The sequence below is a fragment of the Stenella coeruleoalba genome (genome assembly GCF_951394435.1).
Source record: "Stenella coeruleoalba genome assembly, chromosome: 11".
Classification (NCBI taxonomy): domain Eukaryota; kingdom Metazoa; phylum Chordata; class Mammalia; order Artiodactyla; family Delphinidae; genus Stenella; species Stenella coeruleoalba.
This window is the reverse complement of record NC_137157.1, coordinates 27608887-27633079: the sequence shown is the minus strand read 5'-3', so window position 1 is coordinate 27633079 and position 24193 is coordinate 27608887. Positions and strand designations below refer to the sequence as shown.

The 24193-nt window shown below is 35.3% G+C and overlaps 1 protein-coding gene across 5 annotated transcripts in view; it reads right to left on the bottom strand.

Annotated features, from left to right (window-relative positions):
- EEA1 (early endosome antigen 1) overlaps positions 1–24193 on the bottom strand; it is a 131944-nt gene that overhangs the window by 6253 nt on the left and 101498 nt on the right. For all 5 annotated transcript variants that reach the window (XM_079937592.1, XM_079937591.1, XM_079937595.1 and 2 more), the window contains 8 exons: positions 23180–23319; positions 19515–19845; positions 18325–18426; positions 16254–16448; positions 9845–10027; positions 2876–3061; positions 1741–1872; positions 569–754 (listed from right to left, as the gene is read on the bottom strand). In XM_079937592.1, the coding sequence (XP_079793718.1) occupies positions 569–754; positions 1741–1872; positions 2876–3061; positions 9845–10027; positions 16254–16448; positions 18325–18426; positions 19515–19845; positions 23180–23319 (1455 nt within the window). The remainder of the gene's footprint in view (positions 1–568; positions 755–1740; positions 1873–2875; positions 3062–9844; positions 10028–16253; positions 16449–18324; positions 18427–19514; positions 19846–23179; positions 23320–24193) is intronic.

The following is a 24193-nucleotide window of genomic DNA, read 5'->3' as shown; positions in this document are numbered from 1 at the left end:
ATCCTTTTGTCTCTATCAACCTGCCAAAAAAACAGAACTTCAAATCACTGTGTGAACTTGAAATTGCAGTTCTTCAATGAAAACATTCAGCAGTCAATTTATCTGGGGATATCTGGACTTAATTCAACAGAGGAAAGCCAGATGCTTCCCATTTGGCATGCACAAGTTAGGGAAGGAAAAGTAGACTTTGGTCATTGTAATTCCAAACTGAAGTTTCCGTTCCCCCTTATCAACATTCAGTTTGACCAAACAAATGAGTTTAACATGATTAGCATTCATGCCATTTACCTCAATCTACATAGTTATAGGTTTGTTTGTTTTTCTGGCACTAAAAGTGCCCCCCCATCATGTTTTATTGAATTTTCACTTATATAAACCAAAATATAATCACAGAATAAAATATTTCCAATCACATGTCAGCTATTTAGACAAATCAGATCTCTTGTCTTAAATCAAAAATTAAATGTTAGGTGAGCATTTGAATCATAATTTTTAAGTAGAAAAACCCTCTCTTACTGGATTAATTTACAAAATCAATTAAAAAACACACCTCCCACCACTAACTTACCAGTTTAGCTTCCTTCTCCATAAATTCTTTCTTCAGCTCATCTTCTTCCTTTTTCATCTGCTCTTTTAGCATTTGCTGGGCTTTCTTCTCCTGTTCAAGGGTTGCCTTTAGGGAATCTACTTTCCCTTGAAGCTCTAATTTCTGCTGAATCAAAAGCTGTTTGGCATCCTTGAGATTTGTTACCTCCTATGAGAAAGTGAGGCCAAAATAAACCATCCTTTATAGTAAAAAAAAAAAATGTAGCTGAAATTTATGCAACTTATTACAATATAAACAAAGAGTTTTAGCCTCTTACAAGAGTCTTAAAGTTCAGTATTTCAAACAGTTGATTAAAAAGGTGAAATATTATGTACTTCCTCCTCAACAATCATTTAAATTCAAGTGATGCTTTGCATGCATATGTTTTGATTAAATTATGTGAAAATTTTCTACACCTTATTTTCCCTTTCTTCATTTAGGAAGCATTTATTGGTTCAACATTTAGGCATCACACACTGTGTCACGTTCTAGGGATATATATATAAAGATGAATTATATACATTCCCTGCTTTAAGGAAGTCACAGTCTGGAAGAACATAATGACATAAAGAGGTAAGTAATTATAAAGCAAAATGGCAAGTATACTGATAGACATAAGAGGTATTATGAGAGCACTCAAGGGAAAATCCAACCTTTCTCTAAGAAAATGACATTTTACAAACACTTTACAAAGCAAATTATAAGCAGTTAATTTTTTCAGGTGGCATGCCAGTCATGCTAATGATAGGAAAAATGTTCTAAACAACAGATTATTAAAGGATTTTAGGAAGAAAAACGATTAAAAAACAATCCCTTAAAATCTTAATTCTAAACTCTTACATATTTTGAAGTTTACTATCTGTAAGCATAACGGATAGCTCTGTCGATTATCACCTCAATAAAATCTAAACTTTTAGGGTTACTTTGCTTTATTCAGTAATTTGAAAACAAAGGTAACATAATTTCAATATGTGTATAGATATTATGCAACACGAGCACTGTGAGAGCGAGAGTATTTGTCAAAAAACAGCAAAACAATGTGCCTGGCACATAGTATGTCCTAAAATAAATAAATAAAATAAATATATATACACAAATCTTTTTATCAACACTAATACAATACAAAAGGAAAAACAATGATTATCTTCACATACCTTTATGCTTTCTTGCTTGTGAGACTTGAGTTCTTCACTCAATTTAGCAATTTCTTTTTCTTGTCTACACTTAATTTCCTCTATCTCTGCCAATTTACATTTTTCATTTACTAGTTCTTTTTCTTTCAGTGACTATTGAAAAAATGATTTATTAAAAAAGTTTTAAAGTAAATACTTAAAAGTAATATAACAAAAATGACTGCTACTATTTATGACTGTCTCTGCCCCTTCCACCTTAGTTAACTTGAGCAAATTATTTACCTTCTCTTGCCTCTGTGTCCTTATTTATACAATATGAACAAAAAGATCATTATAAGGATTAAATAGTTACAGTAACTATTAAAATTAATAGTGCCTGGCTAAAGTTTAGCTAAAACTACCATCTCATGCTTATTATCATCATCACTATCTTTATATAGGGCGCCTAGGGAGGAGGAGTATACATTATCTAATCTCTATGCCAGGTAGCTCTTTTTAATCATTTTATAGGTAAAGGAACAAAGACTGAGAGCAGTTAAATAAGCTATTAAAAGTAGAACCATAAAACTAAAACAAGATCTGCCTGATCTAAAACCCTTGTAATTAAAGGCCTCTAAACTATAGTTCTGTCAGAATTTTCTAACCTTGAGGCACAAATCATAAATTTCATGCCAGCCTCACCAGCGCCATCACTACAAAAACATCCACCAATTTTTAAAAATAATTCAGAGGTAATTCCCTGGCGGTCCAGTGGTTAGAACTCCGTGCTCTCACTGGCAAGGGCCTGGGTTTGATCCTTGGTCAGAGCACTAAGATCCCACAAGCCACACAGTGCAGCAAAAAATAAAAAAACACATAATTCAGGAACTGCACAAATAAAATATACCAAGAACTTCAGGAACTGTACACTTCAGAATAATATCAGCTGATGGAAATATAAAATTTCAATTATGAAACCAAAAACTGTTTCCTAGAATTTGAATTTCTCATTCATATAAAATTTTAACTGATCTTTAAACGTACTGGTCATAATACAATGCTTTCAACTTTATAACTTAGCATCATTTATATAAAATACACCCCTACTTACCTTTAGAAAAAGCTGGTTCTTAATTTTAAATACTAAGATTCTAGATTTAGTCAGAAAATAAAATACCTTTTCTTTCTGTATATCCTGTAGTGCTTTACTCTGTTCCTTCAATTGCTGTTCTTTCTTTGCTAAATCTTGCTCCAAAGTAGCCTTGGTGGTCTTCAGTTCTTGAATCAATTTATTTTGGTTTCCAATTTGATTTCTATTTGAAATCAAGTCCTCCTGTGCTAGAGAAAGCTTCTCTTCTACAGACTTATAAAAACAATTTCCCCAAATTATTATGTCATTTTTTGGCAAATTTCAACAGAAACATAATAGTTAACAGTTATACATAAGTTATGCATAGCATAGTGGAAAGTAATATACTTTAAAAAGATAGTAAATGGGCAGAAGACCTAAACAGACATTTCTCCAAAGATATACAGATTGCCAATAAACACATGAAAGGATGCTCAACACCACTAATCATTAGAGAAATGCAAATCAGAACTACAATGAGGTATCACCTCACACCAGTCAGAATGGCCATCATCATAAAATCTACAAACAATAAATGCTGGAGAGGGTGTGGAGAAAAGGGAACCCCCTTGCACTGTTGGTGGGAATGTAAATTGATACAGCCACTATGGAGAACAGTATGGAGGTCCTTAAAAAAACAGAACTACCATATGACCCAGCAATCCCACTACTGGGCATATACCCTGAGAAAACCATAATTCAAAAAGAGACATGTACCACAATGTTCATTGCAAGACTGTTTAGAATAGCCAGGACATGGAAGCAACCTAAGTGTCCATCGACAGATGAATGGATAAAGAAGATGTGGCACATATATACAATGGAGTATTACTCAGCCATAAAAAGAAACAAAATTGAGTTATTAGTGAGGTGGATGGACCTAGAGTCTGTCATACAAAGTGAAGTCAAAAAGAGAAAAACAAATACCGTATGCTAACACATATATATGGCATCTAAAAAAAATAGTTCTGATGAACCTAGGGGCAGGACAGGAATAAAGACGCAGACATAGAGAATGGACTTGAGGATATGGGGAGGGGGAAGGGTAAGCTGGGACAAAGTGAGAGAGTGGCATGGACATATATACACTACCAAATGTAAAATTGATAGTTAGTGGGAAGCAGCCACATAGCACAGGGAGATCAGGTCGGTGCTTTGTGACCACCTAGTGGGGGGGATAGGGAGGGTGGGAGGGAGACGCAAGAGGGAGGAGATATGGGGATATATGTATAGCTGATTCACTTTGTTATACAGCAGAAACTAACACAACATTGTAAAGCAATTATAACTCCAATAAAGATGTTAAAAAAGTTAAATTAAAAAAGATAGTATGTTATGCCCTTCAGTAAGATGATGTAAAAGAGAAAGAATGCTAGATAACTAACTCTCTTGCCTATGCAAAATACTTGTAGTATTTTCCATAGGCAAGTATAAAATAATAAAACGGAAGCAATTCCAAAGCTTTAGAAATAATCTGTATTTACTAGCTAAGTGATACGAAGAATATCAAATAAGTAGGAACCATATCAAACACACTCAGAGAACATATACATAATGAGAAGATATGGGGAGACATGGGAAGAAAGCAATTTAAAAAGATAGTTAAACGTGACATATATGCATACATGTTTTGTAGGATCTATGATGGCCCTTGACACGCTAAAAGGTTTATTTAATAAATAGAAAGGGATTTTTGTCTTGGGGGAAAAAATGTATTTCTAATCTGCCAACCTGATTAAGTGAACTAAAAGAGTAAAGTCAACCAGACATCTGAGGCTCTACTTCTAACAAGGCCATCACCCCCCCATCCTCTTAACTTCTCATCTGTGTGGTAGAAGTAGCTCTGTCAGTTAACACAGTCCATAGTTACAAACTGTTCGAAGGCCCAAATATTTCAAGAAGCTGAAGCTGGGGGAAACAGCAACTTTTTGACTCATTAGGTTTTGATTTGGAGGTGGATATGGTAACAGGTGGGGAATGGAAAATGGCAGGAACCTTGCCACTCTCAGCTGCTAAGGGAAATAACTCTAAGATGCTCTTCCACCATCTAGAAGTTGTTTATCTTTCTTATTCTGGATATACAGTTTCTTTGGAAAAAAAGGCAGAAGATACAATTCAGGAGGAATCACTGCTATCTAGGCTTGGCTACAGTAAGCATTTGATAAAGAATCGATGAAAAATAAATGAATAAATGAAAACCTTATTTAAAGGGCTTTACTTAAGCTTCCTGAAAGAGATTATTCCTTACAAATAACCCGGTTCAGAAGTCTTTTCTGATATAAATCAAATTTCCATTTTCAATAGTTTCCAGTAGAACACTAAAAACTGTAAGACTTCCTTTTTGGAAAAGACTTAAAGTCATCTAGTCCTTTACTAATCAAGCAGCTAAGTTTTAATTGAGTATACTACTAAGGTAGACAGGAGGGTAAAAGATGGTCCTGGACTTAAAGAAGCTGACCATATAGCCTGGAAAACAGAACCAGGGTATAAAATGGAAGTTGTACAGGGTATTAGAGCATTTGCTATGTGCCAAATGCACAGAAAAACGAGTGTGAGTGTATTCTCTGTGGAATGTTTAAAGAAGGCTTTGTGGGCATGTCGGAACTGACCTAAGTATCACAAAAGGTGAGAGTGATTTCATAGAAAAAGAATAAAATTTGACAAAGCCTAGCCCATTGCTGTCTATAGCAATTGTAATTCGGTAACAGAGGTCCTGATCTAATGCTAAAGAATACCAACACTTGCTAGAGCCTAAAAGCAAGAACACCCCCAATCTCTGACCACAGAATTCCAAAATGCCCATGGTTTAAATAACAGCCTATAAAATTCTGAACTCACAAAATCCTAGTGACTAAATCTTTAAAGTCAAGTTCAAAATCTGCACTATTTTCTGAGCCAAGACATGTTGTTCTACCTTGCCTCTGAATATTCATCTATGTCATTCAGCAGTATACTGCCGTTTCAAATTTTCCTTTTATCTTTCTTGCTTCAGACTATATTATTTTCATCTGCTCAGCATCTTTTCCCTTGGAGAACTCCCTCTTCCATTAGATGGTTTACTGGGGCTATCTTTAACCCACCCACTGCTACTGGAATAAGCAAATCTCTGAGTATATCAAGTACCAACCCTGATCCTGAATACCCCAATCACATTATAGTAATGTAGCAAAGAAAAAGATTTTCTACACTGTTCTGTGGTAGCTATTGGTGGGTTTTTTTTTGGGGGGGGGGATCTGTTCAACAATTTTTCTCTTTTCTCTTTCAAAATAAAACTTTAAAATTTTTAGTTATTATTTTTCCTTGATGTTTGATGAAATGACATAAAGAACAGTACTAGGCTAAGAAGATTTACATTTAATTCTAAACTTTTTATCCTAGAATTTTCACTTCACTGAGGGTGCAAAATTTACAGTTAAACGCCACTTCTACCTTTCCTGGAAAACAAAGAATAGCACACAGCATAGCCAGTTTGAAATATACAGTCAACAAATTTTAGTATTTCATAAATAATCCAGCAGATGGGGCTAAAGGCATAGATCAAGCCAGCCGGTCTTGCATTCTACTGGTGTCTTGGTATACACTATCAGCCCACAGATGGCAGCCTTGACTTACGTGTCATGTTACAAGGTTCTGAACGTCTCCTTTTCTCTCTTATACATAAGGTCATATAATAGTCACTGAAGCAAAAGAATGGCTGATCCATTATTCTGGCCTATTATAAATATTATTTGAACTTTCCTAGGAATTTCTTTTTTAAAAAATTAAGTAGTTCAGATACCTGTCATTTTGGAAGGATTAACGTCCAAATATCCTATTTCATAAAAAAATAAAACAGGATATTTTGTCAATATCCTATTTTATAAAAATTTGTCAATATCCTATTTTATTAAAAAATTTCAATATCCTATTTTATATTTGTCAATATCCTATTTTATAAAAAAAATTCTAGTGAAATGATGGTAAAACAATAAAGGGCTACTGGTCTTCCCCAGTGGCATAGTGGTTAAGAATCTGCCTGCCAATGCAGAGGACATGGGTTCGAGCCCTGGTCCGGGAAGATCCCACATGCTGCAGAGCAACTAAGCCCGTGCACCACAACTACTGAGCCTGCACTCTAGAGACTTAGAGCCACAACTGCTGAGCCTGTGTGCCAACTACTGAAGCCCAAGCGCCTAGAGCCCACGCTCCGCAACAAGAGAAGCTGCCGCAATGAGAAGCCCGCGCATCGCAAGGAAGAGTACCCCCGCTCACCACAACTAGAGAAAAGCCCACGCACAGCAACGATGACCCAACACAGCCAAATTAATTAATTTTTTAAAAAAAGGGCTATGAATCAGAAGAGCTGAGATCCAATCATCGTTCTGTTATTGTGCAAACACTAGGCCTGTCACTAATCAAGCAGGGCCTCAGTTTCATCCGCAAAAGGAAGCTTTGAAGAGAGAGTCTATCCATGGCCTCTCAACAGTTGTTAAACTCCACAACAGCCTTATCCCTCTGTCTTTCTCTTCTTGCCCATGTTTACATTTGAATTTTTCTTTTGTGTATAAAATTAGAACATGATGTAGCTTTCGGGCATAATAAAAATAATTGTTGGCTTAATGAAAAAAATACTGATTTAAAAGATCTAAGTCTTATTACTGTGTTATGCTCTTGGGTAAATAATACATCCATATGAAGAAAAAACGTGATTTCTACAGAACTTCTACTCAGTCATTAGGCTTCATCTTCTCTATCACCTCAGTGTCCTTGGAATTCATGCACATTCGGCATCCTTACTACTACCAGCCCGAGCTGTCACCATCCGCACTTGGACTACCACAAAGTCTCCTCTCTCATCCCAACGTTCAGCCACGTTCCCCTACAATCCATTCCTTCTCCTGCAGCCACTTATTGGCCTAAAATACAAATCCGAGCACATCCTTTCAGTGGTTCCCTCCTGCCTTTAGGATAAAGTCCAAACTCTTCCACAAACCCTCCCTGACTTGCAACAGTATTGTAAAGGAAAGCTAATAATAATTTAAAGCTACTTAGAGAATATAGGAAGTAAGACACTTTCTAAATGTCAGGTGGTATTTTTTTTAAAGAACTCTTGCTAATTGTGAACTATATATATATATATATAATATCTACTGTTGGCCCTATGAAAATTCTTTTACCCAGTCTCCTGTTTCTTTGTCAGATCATTAGTCACCACTGATTCCTTCACTTCCTTGCACCCTGTACGTTTTGAAACGCCCTTTTGTTTCATATTCTCTCTCCCATTAATCTCTTCTGTTCCATCCTCTTTAACTCCAGTTCTAATCAGCTCACAGCTAGATTACTGGAGTTTATGGAGGAAGGAAGGGAGATAGCCTCTTAACTAATCTCCCCAGCAATAGTTTACGCCAGATCCAAACCAAGCTGCTATCTATAAACCAGTTCCAGGTTGTTGCCTAAATTATACCTTCTTCATTTTATTCCTCTGCTTAGACTCTTCATCCCCCCCGCAACCCAATATAAAGTCCAGTCAGTCGTCCTTGCTAGGCATCTAAGATACCTCACAGTTTGTCCCCAACCTTTTTAACTTTAACTTCCAAACACAAACCAGCACTCTAGCAAGACAATTATGGTGACTGCCTCCTGGCTTTGCTGGTTCCCACTGCTGCACCTTTTCTCAAATGTGCCCCTGAGTGAACTGATCTTTCTCAAGACTCTCTGTGTATTCAAATTCTTATATCCTTCAGGACCTGGTCAAGTCCTACCTCCTTCATAAAGCCTTCCCTATAGCAGCCTATGAATAAAGTGACATAGCATATTTATGTATATTATATATAAAAATATTCTGTGATTTTCAACAGAACTTTTCAATAAGGCATTTTAAATTAAGAAACAAAAATCCAAACATAGGAAAGAATCAAAAAGCATACTATTTCACTATGACAAAAAAGAGAAATGGCCGGGGCTTCCCTGGTGGCACAGTGGTTGAGAGTCTGCCTGCCAACGCAGGGGACACGGGTTCGTGCCCCGGTCCGGGAAGATCCCATGTGCCGCAGAGCGGCGGGGCCCGGAAGCCATGGCCGCTGAGCCTGCGTGTCCGGAGCCTGTGCTCCGCAACAGGAGAGGCCACAACAGTGAGAGGCCCGCGTACCGCAAAAAAAAAAAAGAGAAATGTCTAACTCTTCTGCGAGAGAATACAAATGTTCCATTTCACTTAGAGAATTGATACCTTAATGCTACATAAAAATTGTTTACCCTATTTCCATAGCCTTCATTTTAGTAAAAATGATACTTTAATCAAACAGTATTGCCAAGGACAGAATATCCATATATGTTTAGATAATTAAGGTTAAGTTTACTTTGAGCTATAATCTAATTTTAATCATTATGCATTCCAGTAGTCTTGGGAAGTTGACTAATATATAAAACTGAAGTTAATATTGTTTGACAAGCAACAGTAAAACTGCTTGCATTTTCACAAGTGGTTTACATTTAAAACTCCTCAGATTTTTTTTAGGGCTTCCCTGGTGGCGGTCCGCCTGCCGACGCAGGGGACGCGGGTTTGTGCCCCGGTCCGGGAGGATCCCACATGCCGCGGAGCGACTGGGCCCGTGAGCCATGGCCGCTGAGCCTGCGCGTCCGGTGCCTGTGCTCCGCAATGGGAGACGCCACAGCAGTGGGAGGCCCGCATACCGCAAAAAAATAAAAAACTCCTTAGATTTTTTTAACAGCAGTCCGTTTTAAAAGTTATTTTTTTTTACATAAAGGCAGCAAAGTCCTTAGATAAGCCAATGTAGCAATTAACAATTTCCAAATTATTTCTATTAAAGATGTTATTTTTAAATGCCTGTATTTACATATATATTGTTATATAAAACAATTTAAAAAGCATGTTTCTCCAAATATAATAATTCAACAGAAAAGAAGCATGATATTCCACAAATACTAACATTCCTGTGCCCATTTGTGTTCAAATCAATCATTTAATGAATGTCTATAAACAACTTATTGGTTTTTATCATATAATATAGTTCACTATACCTTAAGATCTTGCCTTGTGGCAAGAAGTTCAGATTCCTTCCCATAGAAATCAGACTGAAGCTGTTTTAGACTTTCCTGACTTTTTTCATAGGTATTTTGTAACAATGATATTTTCTGTTTCTCTGCTGCAAGTTCCTGTGCTGCTTGTGTTGACTGCTGCTGTAGTTTATTCTCAAGTTCTGTCTGAAACATACAATAGTTTTTTAAAACAGTATGCATACCAAAAACCAGTTACAAATATAGAATGAAATCCACACAACTAAGATTCCTAAGAACAAACTGAATTGTAGTTATGCCCTAAAATTCTACTTTAATAAAGTGTAACTTACCTTATAGTTACAAAATTAAAGAATTACAAAATTCAACAAGTCCTAATTTAAAAGACAAAAAATGAAACAGCAATTAAATAAAGAAAAAAGAATTTCACTGAGAATCCCAAGTACCAAGGTCTCAGGAGACTGAAAGTAACAACTACATTCTGATGCATGCTTTAAAAAATGATATAATTTAAGGTTGAACTATGGGAAATTTCTACACGAAGTAATTAAAAAGCCATTACTAAGTTGAAGTATACTGTTTCTACTCCTTGAAATTCAAGAATAACAAGAAATTTCTACAGGTCATCTTTATTAACATCAAGGCAGAAGAAGAGAAGAAAATGTTGCAAAGGTGCAACTCCTCTAAACTCTAAACCTTCAGTCTTTAAGAAGGTTCAGGAGATATGCATAAATTATGACATAAATAAAATATATGTAAGCATAGCATGAAAAGCAGCACTTGGCTTTTAAAATAAATACACTTCAATGAAACTGCTGTTGAAGTCATCAGCGACCCCCTTGTTCCAAAATCCAATATTCATGTCCTTGTCCACATCTCATTGAACATCCCAGCAGTCCTTCAAACAGTTGATGATGCCCCCTCCTAGAAACATTCTTCAACCTGGTTTCCAGGACATCTTGTGTTTTAGGTTCTCCTCCTACCTCACTGGTCATTCCATCTTAAAATCTTTTACTAGCTCCTCTCTTGTTTGATCTCTCAATACTGTGTGACCCCAGGGTTCAGTCTCTAGCCCTCTTTTATTCTATATACAGTCTCTATTTAGAAGATCCCAACTAGACCCATTTTTATTAAGAATATAGATATAAAGTACTGTAGTTTACAGCTAGGCCTTGAAATATCTTTTTTAGGATCTGTTAGGAATAAGACTGATATTGTATTGTGTGTAAACTGCACAATGTGGAAAGCAGATATATCTGTGCAAAATCTTTGCCTCTGTGCTGTCAGTGTGATGTGGTTTCTGCATGGTTATATATTACTAGTGATTTTATCAAAACTTCTAAAACTTAAATTACATGGTAAAAGATCTGTAAGAGGCTGCCTAAGTGTTAGTTGGCACATAAAGATAATTGTAGAAGTTGAAGACATGATTGCTATATTTCAATGTTTATTCCCACTCAACATATTGCCTTCTAAGCTTTCTTTTTTTGTTCAAAGCATGATCTTAAATATATGTTTAAGTTAATGGACGTAACGCAGGGTTCCTACACTGTATTGGCGTATGTTGGTGGCCCTCTGTGCCCTAGATATATGCACACAGGGTGCAATTAAAAAGCTACAAAGTGAAAGTTGGTTTGGATCCTCTTCATTTCATTTGTTTAGCTTTTCTGTTATTTTTCTCTACTTACAAGTATTCCTGTGAATAAATCCTTGTTAAGTTAAATATTTTAAAAAATATTGTTTATTTACAATTGACTCCTGAATTTATGTCTCTAGCTCCAACCTCTCTGCCTGAACTCTGGGCTCATTATATCCAAGTACTTCCCTGACATCTTCACTTGAGTGATTGATAGATATCTATCTCAAGTAGAAATCTTGATCCCTGACAGCAACCCTGCTCCTCAAAAACATGCTACTTCCCCCAGTAAATATGGCCATCTATCCACTTGTACAAGCCACAAACCTAGAATTATTCTAGACTCCTCTTTCCATCATCTCTCACCATCTAACCTATCAGCAAGTCCTGATGACTCAGCTTACAAAAGATATTCCCAAATCATCCACTGCTAACACTTTAGTTCATGCCAGCATCTTGTACTTTCTAGACTACTGCAATAGTTTTTCAATGCCTTTCCTGCTTGCTCCTTTATGTCCCTTTAGTCAGATCCCATCATTCTCTGCTCAAAAATCTCCTAATCGATTCTAATTATCCTTTGAACAAAATACATCATTGTTATCTTCAAGATATATAATCTTCAAGATTATAATCTTCAAGTTTCTATGTTTATGCCTTTACCCCTGTCTACTTCTCTGAGCTCATCGCATATTACTCTTCCTCTCTCCACTATACTTAACTTATACTGGTCTCCGTTTTTAGAAAATACCAAGCTTGTTCTAGCCTTAAGATCTTTGCATTAGTTGTCCCGCCCCGACCACTATATGGATAGCTCTTGTATTTCATGTTATCAGCTCAAATCTCTTCAGAGGGGCTTCTTTGATCACTCAACCTTTTAGTAGGACTCTGTCCCATCACTGTCTTTCACATCACCCTGTTTAAGTTTCTTCCCCCCAAGAAAGTTTAAGTCCATGAGAATAGGTTCCTTGTCTGTTCACAGCTACACCTCCAACACCTAGAACTGTGTCTGTGGCACAGAATAGGTGCCTAGTAATGTTTCTCGAATGAATAAATGACAAACAGATGGGAGGTGGACAAATAGAGCCCACGACATCCATTAAGAGACTCTTATAATAGTCCACATAAGAGAAAAAAATAGCCTAGACTAAGACTGTGGAAGTTGGGAAATAAGAAAAGGGGATAGATTCAAGAGAGCTAGGAAGCAGATTGCCAGGAGGCAGTGCTAACTGCCTACAGAGGAAAGGGGGCTCATCACCACACACATTATCTGATAACATCCCACATTACCTCCAATTTAGAGTCTTCACAATGAAGAATTCCTGGACATTGTTTTTCGTGTTGAAGACTACACTGCATTTTTTTTTTTTTGGTAGAATACTACTTCTTTTCTTTAACATTTTCCCCCCCACAATCTAGTTTTCTTTCTCTTCAATCACCTTTATGGCTCAAATAAGCCCTCTACAAAGTCTCAACACTGATCATAATTGCCCTCTGGGTTCATATTTGGGCCTTCATTTTACTTACTCTAAATGACAGGCTGATTCATTCATTCATTTTTTTAAAAATCATTGATAGCTTATTTGTTAGAAAACACAGTTCTCTGACTTTGAGGGATTCAAATCTATTAGTGGTTAAGTTAAATAAAAGAAAATAAAAAAATAAAAAGATCAATGTAACAGCTTGATAATGGGTTTAACAGAAGTAAACCCAAAGTTCCAAAGGAGAATACAGGAGGGTCAATCATTTACAATTTATCCTTCACAAGCTTATCAGTTTTTGCTCTAAAACAGGTCTGACTACATTTCTCCCTTCTAAAGATTTTTACCTTTAGTCTTCCAATATTAAAAATTTAAAGTGGAAACAACTATACAATATCTACTGTGATCTGATTTCATCCAATTCTGTAGCGTTATCTCCCCTCACTTCTCCACTTACGAGGTATTCCAATAGCAAATCTTCTATAACGACATTTTTTTTAAGTTTTGCAAACTTTGCTAATATTGTTTCCTCTCCTTTGAAATATCTAATTTCCTCTTTTGTTTAATCTTTCAAAATTAGCATAGTCTTCAAAGACACAGTTCAAATGCTAGCTCCTCTAGAAAGCCAGTCAAAATTTCCATTAAGTTCTAATTTTTCTCATTCTCCTTTCTACTAGTTTCTTTTTCCCTACATACCTGATTCCTCATTAAATTATAGGCTACTTGAGAATAGGGGCCATATCCTATTCATTCTGTATTCCCACATTAGGTTTCAAATAAGGTTGGTACAGGAACTGATGACTTATATAGCCTTGCTGGATTTACCTGTGACTTCCAAACAATCACAATCACATTAAAAAAGTGTATGTATATGTGTGTTTCATATAGATAGATAGATGTAGATATAGATATATATGGGGTGTGTGTTGTGTGTGTGTACTCATACACATCTATACCCATTTAAACTTTATTCTTGTTTTTCCTATTTCACTGTGGCCCAGTGAAAAGTTTCCGGAGACCATCACTGTATGGTTTACCAGGCAAAATGACACTCTTAGATCATAGTTTGTTACACTTATATATAATATCCAACAACTATTTTGCTTCCACATGGCACTGGGCACACACAGTACTAGGTACTTTAAATACATTATCGCAATCTTTTTTTTTTAATAGATCTTTATTGAAGTATAATTGCTTCAAATTATCTCAACCTTTACAACTCTATGACCCTACTTTGTTTAGTCCAGAAAGATGGATCACTTTCCTGTGACCATAAACCTAACGTGTGTCACACAGAATTTAAATTCAAATTTGCCTGCCTCTAAAATTTATCTTCTTTCCATGATAGTACACTGCTCCTCAATAAAACTAAACAATTCTTGCCTTTCAGTGATTCTCTAGGTAACTCCAAATCCCAAGTCTAATTTACAGAGACTGGCTATCTACCCAACACTCCCCCAAAATGCTGTCCTCCCCGAGGTTAAAGGTGTTCCTTTTTCTAGCATTCATCCACTGACACAAGTGAACTACTGCTATGAATGTTTGTGACACCCCCTCCCCCCGACAAATTCTTGTTGAAGCCTAGATCAAATGTGATGGTATTTGGATGTGGAGTCTTTGGGAGGTCATGAGGGTGGAGCCCTCGTGAATGGGATTAGTGCCCTTATAAGAAGAAACACAAGAGATAATCTCAGTCATATAAGGATACAGCATATAAGGATACAGCAAGAAGACAGCTGTCCACATGCCAGAAAGTGGGCCCCCACCAGACATTCAATATGCCAGTGCCTTTATCTTAAACTTCCCAGTCTCCGGAACTGTGAGAAATAAATGCTTATTTTTTAAACCACCAAGTCTATGGTATTTTTGTTATAACAGTCCCACGTAAGACAACTACCGATAAGAACATTTCCTCTGAATCTCAAAATCCTTAAGGTGTCATCTAGTAAAGCCATGCAAAGTATAGGCAATATATATTAATCATAAATCTGGAAGAAATCTTACTATAATTAATAAGTTAATAAAAAAGAAAATATGCTAAAAATAGTTGTTGGTTTTTTTTTAATTTACTAAGTCATACTGTTATAAAAATGAAGATCTAAGGAAAACTTGAACATGAGGCTAATAGATTTTGGGAAAAAATGACCTCAAGATATCAAATCATAGAACAAAATACATACTATGATAATTATATCCTGATGTATGATTATATACAACACACACAAAAAAAGGATAGACAAATTTGTCTACTCTTGTTTCTGTTATTAGAAAATTACCCTTTTGTAAAATAACCATAATAATAGTTATAAAAATAGTGGTCAACATAAAATATGTATTTGTGGGGTTAATTTTTTTTTCCTCTAGTAATGTGACAAGCCAACTATTAATAACATGACATATTTTGCTTGTTTTACATACTAGGGATCTTATATCTTTCTACTCCATGAACTAATTAATATGCATACATCAACAGTGGGGAAAACCTCATTTTGTTCAAATATTAAGTTCAATCCACTTTTATCAACTCTTAGTCTGGACAAGTATTAAAACATACTTAAGGGGCTTCCCTGGTGGCGCAGTGGTTGAGAGTCCGCCTGCCGATGCAGGGGACACGGGTTCGTGCCCCGGTCTGGGAGGATCCCACATGTCGCAAAGCGGCTGGGCCCGTGAGCCATGGCCGCTGAGCCTGCGCATCCGGAGCCTGTTGCTCCGCAACGGGAGAGGCCACAACAGTTAGAGGCCCGCGTACCGCAAAAAAAAAAAAAAAAACATACTTAAGGATGAAGAACGGATGCTTAATAATAAATCAGGATAGGTTTGGAAATGGAAACCATTATAACTTAAAAAACCAAACAATTATAAATATATGAAACCTATACTACTGAATATTTAAATATATCTCAATTTATGATTTTTGTTCTTGATTATATTCCCTTAATGAGGATAATTTATTTTTAAATTCCTGTAAAATTTTCTAATACACTAGAAATGTATAAATTATTCTCTTAACATTGTTAGTTATATCTTATTTTACAAAAAGGTAGTTTTATGCCTATCAAACAAATGATTAGTGCTAGAATTTCAAATAAGGATTATCTAACAACATGGTTATAGTGAATGGAAATCCAGACATAGATATTTAGTCATATAATTAAGTGCATTTATACATTTAACTTAGAAAAAATTTGAGCATATGTAAAATTTTCTTCGTTGTAACTCATCTGTGTTACTATCATATTGTTATCTTAACTGCAAAGTTTTTCTTCCCATAAAAAGTAAACAAATATATCACTACCTTCTGTGAAACAGCAATTTTAACCTCTCCTTGGAGTGCTTCAATTTGCTTTTTCTTCTGTTCAGTCAATTGCTTTAGCTCATTTATGTTACCCTGAAGTTGTTGTTCTTCTTTTTCCTTTTGTGTTAAACTATTCTGGGCCTGTATGACTTGTCCCTGCATTGAACTGAGCTCCAGCTTCAGCTGATGAGAAGTCTAAAAGAAAATAAAACCTGTTTAGCGTTCATTTATCCATGCAACACACATTTATTGAGTACCTATTCATGCCAAGCACTACTCTAAGTAGAAACTACTGAGTCTATTGGCCACAAATAATCAGTAGTAAACCAAAAAGAAAAATCCCTACCCTCATGGAGCTTTCATAACTGACACTATTCACTACTGGATGACATGCTGGATTAATCTTCAATATTTGTTTAATCTTGCCTTCCTTTTTAACTTATACATTTGGATAGAGCTTGCAAATGAACTAGATTAGTGTTCTCTTATATCATAGAAAAAGGGAAAATCAACATCAATCTTTAGATTGCTGAAATGTCTACTGTTTTGAATATTCTCAAAATGCTAACTGCATTCCCTGACAGTCCAGTGGTTAGGACTCGGCGCTTTCACTGCCAGGCCTGGGTTCAACCCCTGGTCAGGGAACTAAGATCCCTGCAAGCAGCACAGTGGGGCCAAAGAAAGTAAAATAAATAATTTTTTTAAAAAAATGCTAAATGAGCCTGTTGGCCAGTGAATCAGAAAAGATAGCTTCATATTAACTGTGATAAAACCAAGATAATTTTTGGCAAATATGTTTAGTATCTGTCTGATGACACTAAACTATACCACACAATTGTTTCCTCATTTAGAGATTTGAGGCATATTTTGCTACTACCTTATTTTAACAATCTTCTAGGATATATTTCTGTTCAAAATTAGATATCATATAGAAGTCACACTGAGGTTCCTCTGTGGCCAAGGTGAACTACACTACCTCTCACCCGTCCAACCAAAGTCATGTTTACATATGTTATGCATATTTCATTAAGAACCTAATTTGAGCATCTGACCATTCAAAGTTACTTTTGAAAAAGTTTCAGTGCTATATATGGATGCTTCAGCTTATCTCCAATACAAACGGAAATATTTTTGTGCAAAACAGGAGTCAGGTAGTGTTAATAATGATTATGTTATGATAACCAATAATAAAGTAATAGCTAACATTTGACCATTTATTTTGTTACAGCTGGTATTCTGAGCACTTTGAAATATATTAACCCATTTATTTCTCGCAATAAGTCTATGACACAGATTCTACTATTAGCCCCATCTTACTGCTGAGGAAACTGGAGCACAGAGAGATCAAGTCATCTGCCTAAGAAGGCAAGGCAAGACAGCATAGCTAATAATTGGCACAGTCAGGATATAAATTTGCACAATCTGGATTCACAGCTTGGGTATTAAACCTCTATAATTTTGCCACTTACATGGCTGGCATATAAAGCACAGGTGTCTTCTTTCAATCAACAACCAGAACACAATCACACTAAAGACTTGTCAGGACCATGTTTTGCTGCTTTATCAAATCTGATCTCTAGAAAGCTACATGCCTGGACTCTAGCTGCTAGAGGTATGTCTTCAGAGAATAACAATATATATTATACCCATTTATTTCCTCATTTGCTTGTTTGTTTTGATGGAGAACAAAAGAAGCATTAATCATAGAAAAATCTCTGAATTGTTATAAAACCATTATCAAATATGCCATTAATATAAATGTCCATGAAATAAAGAGCCCTTAAAATGTCATTTCTGTGGAAAATCTATTAAGACTTTTTTTATCCATAGTAATGTTCCTTAATCTAGATTATCTAATTATAACTCTACAGTTAGTTGACCCAATTTTCTACCTTTATTAATAATAATCTTTTATTTTGGGCCTTTTATTAAACTAGCTTGAAACTTTTTAGTAGTAGGTAGAACACAAATGAAAAAACCTTCTTTTGACTTAAGTATTGTGAAAATATTTTGAAAATATAAAGACCTTATTATGCTTTACATATTTTTTGTTATAGAAAAAAAATCTTACCTCCTTCTCTTTTTCAAGTGACTTTTTCAGTTCATTCTGTTCCTTATGCGTGCTTTCTGTCTGTACTTGAAGTTGCTGCTTTAATTCTTTGCACGTTTTCTCCTAAAAAAATGGAAACTACATTATGCAGAAAATATTTGTAGTGAATTTAAGAATTTTGGTTTACAATCTCAGTAAGATCCACACAAGGAAATAAACCAGAATCACTGATGATTTAAGATGGGACAAAATCATCCATTTCAATAATAAAAACAGGCAAATATTATAGCAGTAAATGGGGAGGGAGAGGAAAAGGCTAAGAGTTTCTATTATCAACCAATAGTCACAATAAATACTTTAGATAATATTTAGACAAGATTTTAGAATACTTTGGAAACCACATTTTTATGTCACAGAATTAATTAACTTATACTATTTTAAAAGTAGAATAATGGGCTTCAAAAAATGGAAGCAAATTTTTTTAAAGTATTGAAACAACAGATAAAAATAATTACATATAACTTAAGTGGGAACATATACAGATAGAAGATGTTTCCTCCAAACAGAAAGGAACATAAAAACAACATACGAAAGTCATGTTTTTTATGGTACTCAACACTTTCACTGACCTTCATATTGAGAACAAAAGAATTTTACTTTTGCTGTTATTCTGGGTCAAAATATTTCTGAGAATACATTCCTCTTTACACATTTCCTGAGACTCAGATTTTTTTTCTCTATAGTTTAAATATTTTTTACAGTATCTCTAAGACATGGTATTATCTAGAGTTTTAGAAAATTGAATGAAGAATTAAGAAAGCTTATAGCACCAGAGTTAAAAATCATTTAGATCTTTCTGGTCTTCTTTCTTTTTTTTAATAGTCAAGTGAAAAACATTTCAACTAGTAGCTATATTCTCTGTGGAAGTGTCCCTGAGGACAAACATGCTGTAGTCTTTCCCAAATCTAGCACCAGACCCAGAATAGAGAAAAACTATATACTCAACTGAAAATTTTCTGGGCCATTGGAAAATTACACACACAAACACCAATATCTTTTTCTCAGGTTAAGTAATCCCAATTCCTTTCCTCTAAGAACACTTAAAATCACTTAAATGGAGGGTGAAAAGTCAACAGTGAATTAAGCAGAAAAGTCACTACATTTTAAATAAAAATCACTTCTACCTAAGACAGTAAACATAAACAACTAACCAAATCTAATACAGCAGCTTTTCCTTTCTGGTTTTCCTTTTCAAATTCACTTTTGGAGTTCTTCAAAGAATCAGAAACTTCTGATAATTTCTCTTTTGCTGCAGAAAGCTCTGCTACTAGAGTTTCTTTCTCCATCTTCACTTTTTGTAGTTCTGTTACTGCTGTGTGAACTTTGTTATTCAATTCCTTGTGCTGCATCTTTGCATCTTGACTTAAATTTTCAATTTCTTGTTTAAGGACTTTTTTTTCTTCTTCTTGCTTGTTAAGCATTTGCTTAATATTTTCAAGCGCTTCAGATTTCTTCTGTAGATCCAACTTTGTATTGGATACTCTAAATATTTAAGAAACAATTTCTTTAATAATGCATAATTTACCATTCAAATAAATTATTGAGTTTTAAAACTTTCTTGTGTAGTTAAGAAGTAAAAACAATAATTTAATATCATAAAACCACACAACTGAAAAATGCCTTAGAACATCTGATCCAATGATTTAACAGATGAAGATGATTTTCCTCAAGTCAAATAAATTAGTGGTAAAGCCAAGACCATCTAAGCCCATGACTTAATCCAGTCTTGTTGACCACAATGTATCACCAAATAAATCTGTGCAAACAGCAAACCCTCTAGTGTATGACAGCCAGAAATGTTTTCCCATGTGCCCTAAAGAACTTATTTATTACATTAGCCCCCATGCACAGAATTCTGCCTCTTTCCTTGAAAAACTAAAACACATTATGTGTTTGCCAGGTCTTAAACTTGAAAACACATAAGATAACCAGGAAAAATAAAGTTAAAAAATAGAAGAAATATTTCATTTCAAACATGGAGGAAAGACAAAAGATTTACTTTAATCCTAGAGCCTAGCAGATTATATAAAAGATTTGTTATCATTTAATATAAGTTTTCTACACCGGAATGAATTAAAAAGTTACAAGAACCTGAAACTAACATGATATTGTAAATCAACTATACTTCAATTTTTTAAAACAGGAAAAAAAAAGTTATAAGAATGAGGAAATGAAGATATTGTTTTAAGAAAGTTAAACTAAAGACTTTGCTTTCATAAAATGAATAAAATTATGCATATTACATATCAAAAGAAAAGAACACATTAAAGATCAACCATTTTTTAAAGTGCAAATGAAACCAAGTGCAAAGTAATATTTCTAGAATGCATACTATTTCCAATGTACTTTACTATCAATGTACTTTATTATAAATTCAACAATATGTTAAAGAGAGGTTATTAAAAAATGTACCAGCCACATAATTGAAGTTGGGTATTAAAACAATACCAGAACTGCATCTATACCTTGAAGTTTTCTAACTTTTAGTCCCAGAAACTTACTTTTACTTTAAAAAAAGTAGGTAGAACATATGAAGGCACATTCACAGGATCCTGTACCTTGTGGATTTTTAAAGGTCTAAATAGAAAAGTCATTGTACTAATATTACTTTACCATTTAATATAGTTAAAATCCCTGTCAAGCAACCATAAAACTGGGACTTGATATATTTACTATGCTACTTAACTTTTCCATAAGTAATTATTATAAAATCATAAAACTATGTGAATCAAAGAAAGCAAACAGAAATAAAGGCTTGCACAAATACCATATGCTAACACATATATATGAAATCTAAGAAAAAAACAAAAAATGTCATGAAGAACCTAAGGGGTAAAATGGGAATAAAGACACAGACCTACTAGAGAATGCACTTGAGGACATGGGGAGGGGGAAGGGTAAGCTGTGACAAAGTGAGAGAGTGGCATGGACATATATACACTACCAAACGTAAAACAGATAGCTAGTGGGAAGCAGCCGCATAGCACAGGGAGATAGCTCGGTGCTTTGTGACCACCTAGTGGGGGGAGATAGGGAGGGTGGGAGGGAGACGCAAGAGGGAAGAGATATGGGAACATATGTATATGTATAACTGATTCACTTTGTTATAAAGCAGAAACTAACACACCATTGTAAAGCAATTATACTCCAATAAAGATGTAAAAAAAAAAAAGTCAGTTTTGATATCTATCTTTATCTATACCAGCTCTCTATTATGTAAAAAAGTTAATAGTAGATCCCTATTTATATTGAAACTTGTATATATATATCACACAAATACATACAGAATTTTATTTTAAATATGCCTGTTTTCTATTACACTAAAACCCTTTGAGACATATCTCATTAAATATTTTAAATTAGTGGCTTTACATTTCATGACAAACCTCTAGACATAAAAATAATAAAAAATTCTTTAGTACAAAAAAAAAAGAAATAAAGCCTTGCATAGTGACTATAAAACTTAGTTTATTTTTTTCAAAGTCACTTAAGGAAGTAATAAATAAATCCACAATCTGGGAAACCTTAACATCCCTTTCTCAGAAACTGACAGAAATGACCAGAGAAAAAAATTGGCAAGGATATAGAAGATTAGAACATTATCAACCACCTTAACCTAACTGATATTTATAGAACACTTTACCCAAAAACACATATATGTGTACATGGAAACTTAACCAAGATAAACCATACACTGTGCCCTAAATGAAAATTTGAAATGTCTGAATTTTACTGAGTATGTTCTCCTACCAAAATGGAATTAAATTAGAAATGAATAACAGTAAGATATCTAGAAGAGTCCTAAATATTTGAAAAGTAAACAATATACTCCTAAGTAACCTGTAAATCAAAGAAATCACAAAGGATATTTGAAAATACATTAAACCGCAGAGTAATGAAAATACATTATAAGATGGAATTTGGAGGGAAAGAGTTGCATGCAGAGTGAAGGTGGCCCTTGAGAAAGTGGAGCTCTGTACCCTGTTATCTGGGCTGAGTCCTATGACCAGGGGTGAGGTTTAGTCAAACCTCAGATGTGTTTACCCAGCCCTTCTTTCTTAGGCAGTTCTCTAGAAATGCAGGACCCCACATAAGAAATGTTTGCATAAAGTATAAAGGCAAAAAATTTTAAAACCTCAGTAGAAATGGAAAGAAACACTGGGCCCATAGCGGGCCTTGGGAAAGAGAACAAGAACCAACTCAAAGGTCATCTTCACAGACACATGACTGGGTTCCAGAGGTGACAAATCACTCAGTGGGTGATACAAAGGATCAGATGTACTCCCCAAATACCTAGGCACTGGAAACGACGATGTTAAGAGAAGAAATGCCACTTGAGGCACAAAATGCATCTGTATATCCTCAAGTTCACAATGTCAGGACCCAATTTACTAGCTGTGAGAACAAAAACATTTTGTCATCACTCCCAAAACAAGGATGAAACCATGAAGGTATAAAACAATTTACTATCATCAACTTTGATGGGTTTTATTTCATTTCCCTGAAAGGTACTGAATAACTTTCCCAGGCTCTCAGCTTCCAGCTTTACTACTGAGAGTCAAAAACCCTCACCATCCTGACACAGATCCAGTCTGCCAACTATCAGAGTGGTGTATTTGGCCTTTAAAGACAAAGTCTACTGAAATGTGACTGGTCACAAGCCCTCCTATTTAACCATACTGTGATGCCTTTATTTTTCATTCACATTAATATCAGTAGTTGATAGAATCAAATAAATCTTTAAGCACTGTGATAGCAAAATTGAAATCTTATGAAACTTAGTTTATAATCCTCTCCCTTAAGTAGTTTAGCTTACGTTTCTTTCTCCTTTTCAAGTTGTTTACTCAATTCTGTGGCTCTAAGCTCTAAATCTGTGTTCAGCTGTCTTTGCTCTTGTAGATCCTGCAAAGCTTGCTCCTTGTTTGCTTTAACTTCAAGAGTATCAGCTTCCAGTTTCTATGGCAGAAATATAAAACCATTTTAATGTCAACGATTATCTATCTATTAAACATTATAACATTTATTTACACTCAAATTAGTGTTGACATAACACACAAAAATAACCAAAAATATTTATGTTATAATAAAAAACACATTCTGAAGCCATCACTGAATAAAGAAGCCATTTATCTTGGAATCTTTCAGAAGACCTAGCAGCTGGCTTTATATATGACAGGCAGTCACTAAGTTTTCACTTTTTAAAATGAACTCTGGGGCTTCCCTGGTGGCGCAGTGGTTGAGAGTCCGCCTGCCGATGCAGGGGACACGGGTTCGTGCCCTGGTCCGGGAAGATCCCACATGCCGCGGAGCAGCTGGGCCCGTGAGCCATGGCCGCTGAGCCTGTGCGTCCGGAGCCTATGCTCCGCAACAGGAGAGGCCACAGCAGTGAGAGGCCCGCATACCACAAAAAAAAATTAATTAATTAAAAAATTAAATAAATAAATAAAATGAACTCTGAATAAGAGAATAAATTTAATTATATTTATTACTTGAGTAAAAGTTATTAACTCAAGTATGAAAAAACTAAGTAACAGGTTCACACATGGGCCCACTTAAAATATATAATCCTGGGACTTCCCTGGTAGAGCAGCGGTTAAGAATCTGCCTGCCAATGCAGGAGACACGGGTTCAAGCCCTGGTCTGGGAAGATCCCACATGCCACGGAGCAACTAAGTCCGTGCGCTACAACTACTAAACCTGTGCTCTACAGCCCACGAGCCACAACTACTGAGCCTGCACACCTAGAGCCCATGCTCTGCAATAAGAGAAGCCACCACAATGAGAAGCACGCACACCGCAACAAAGAATAGCTCCCGCTCGCCACAACTAG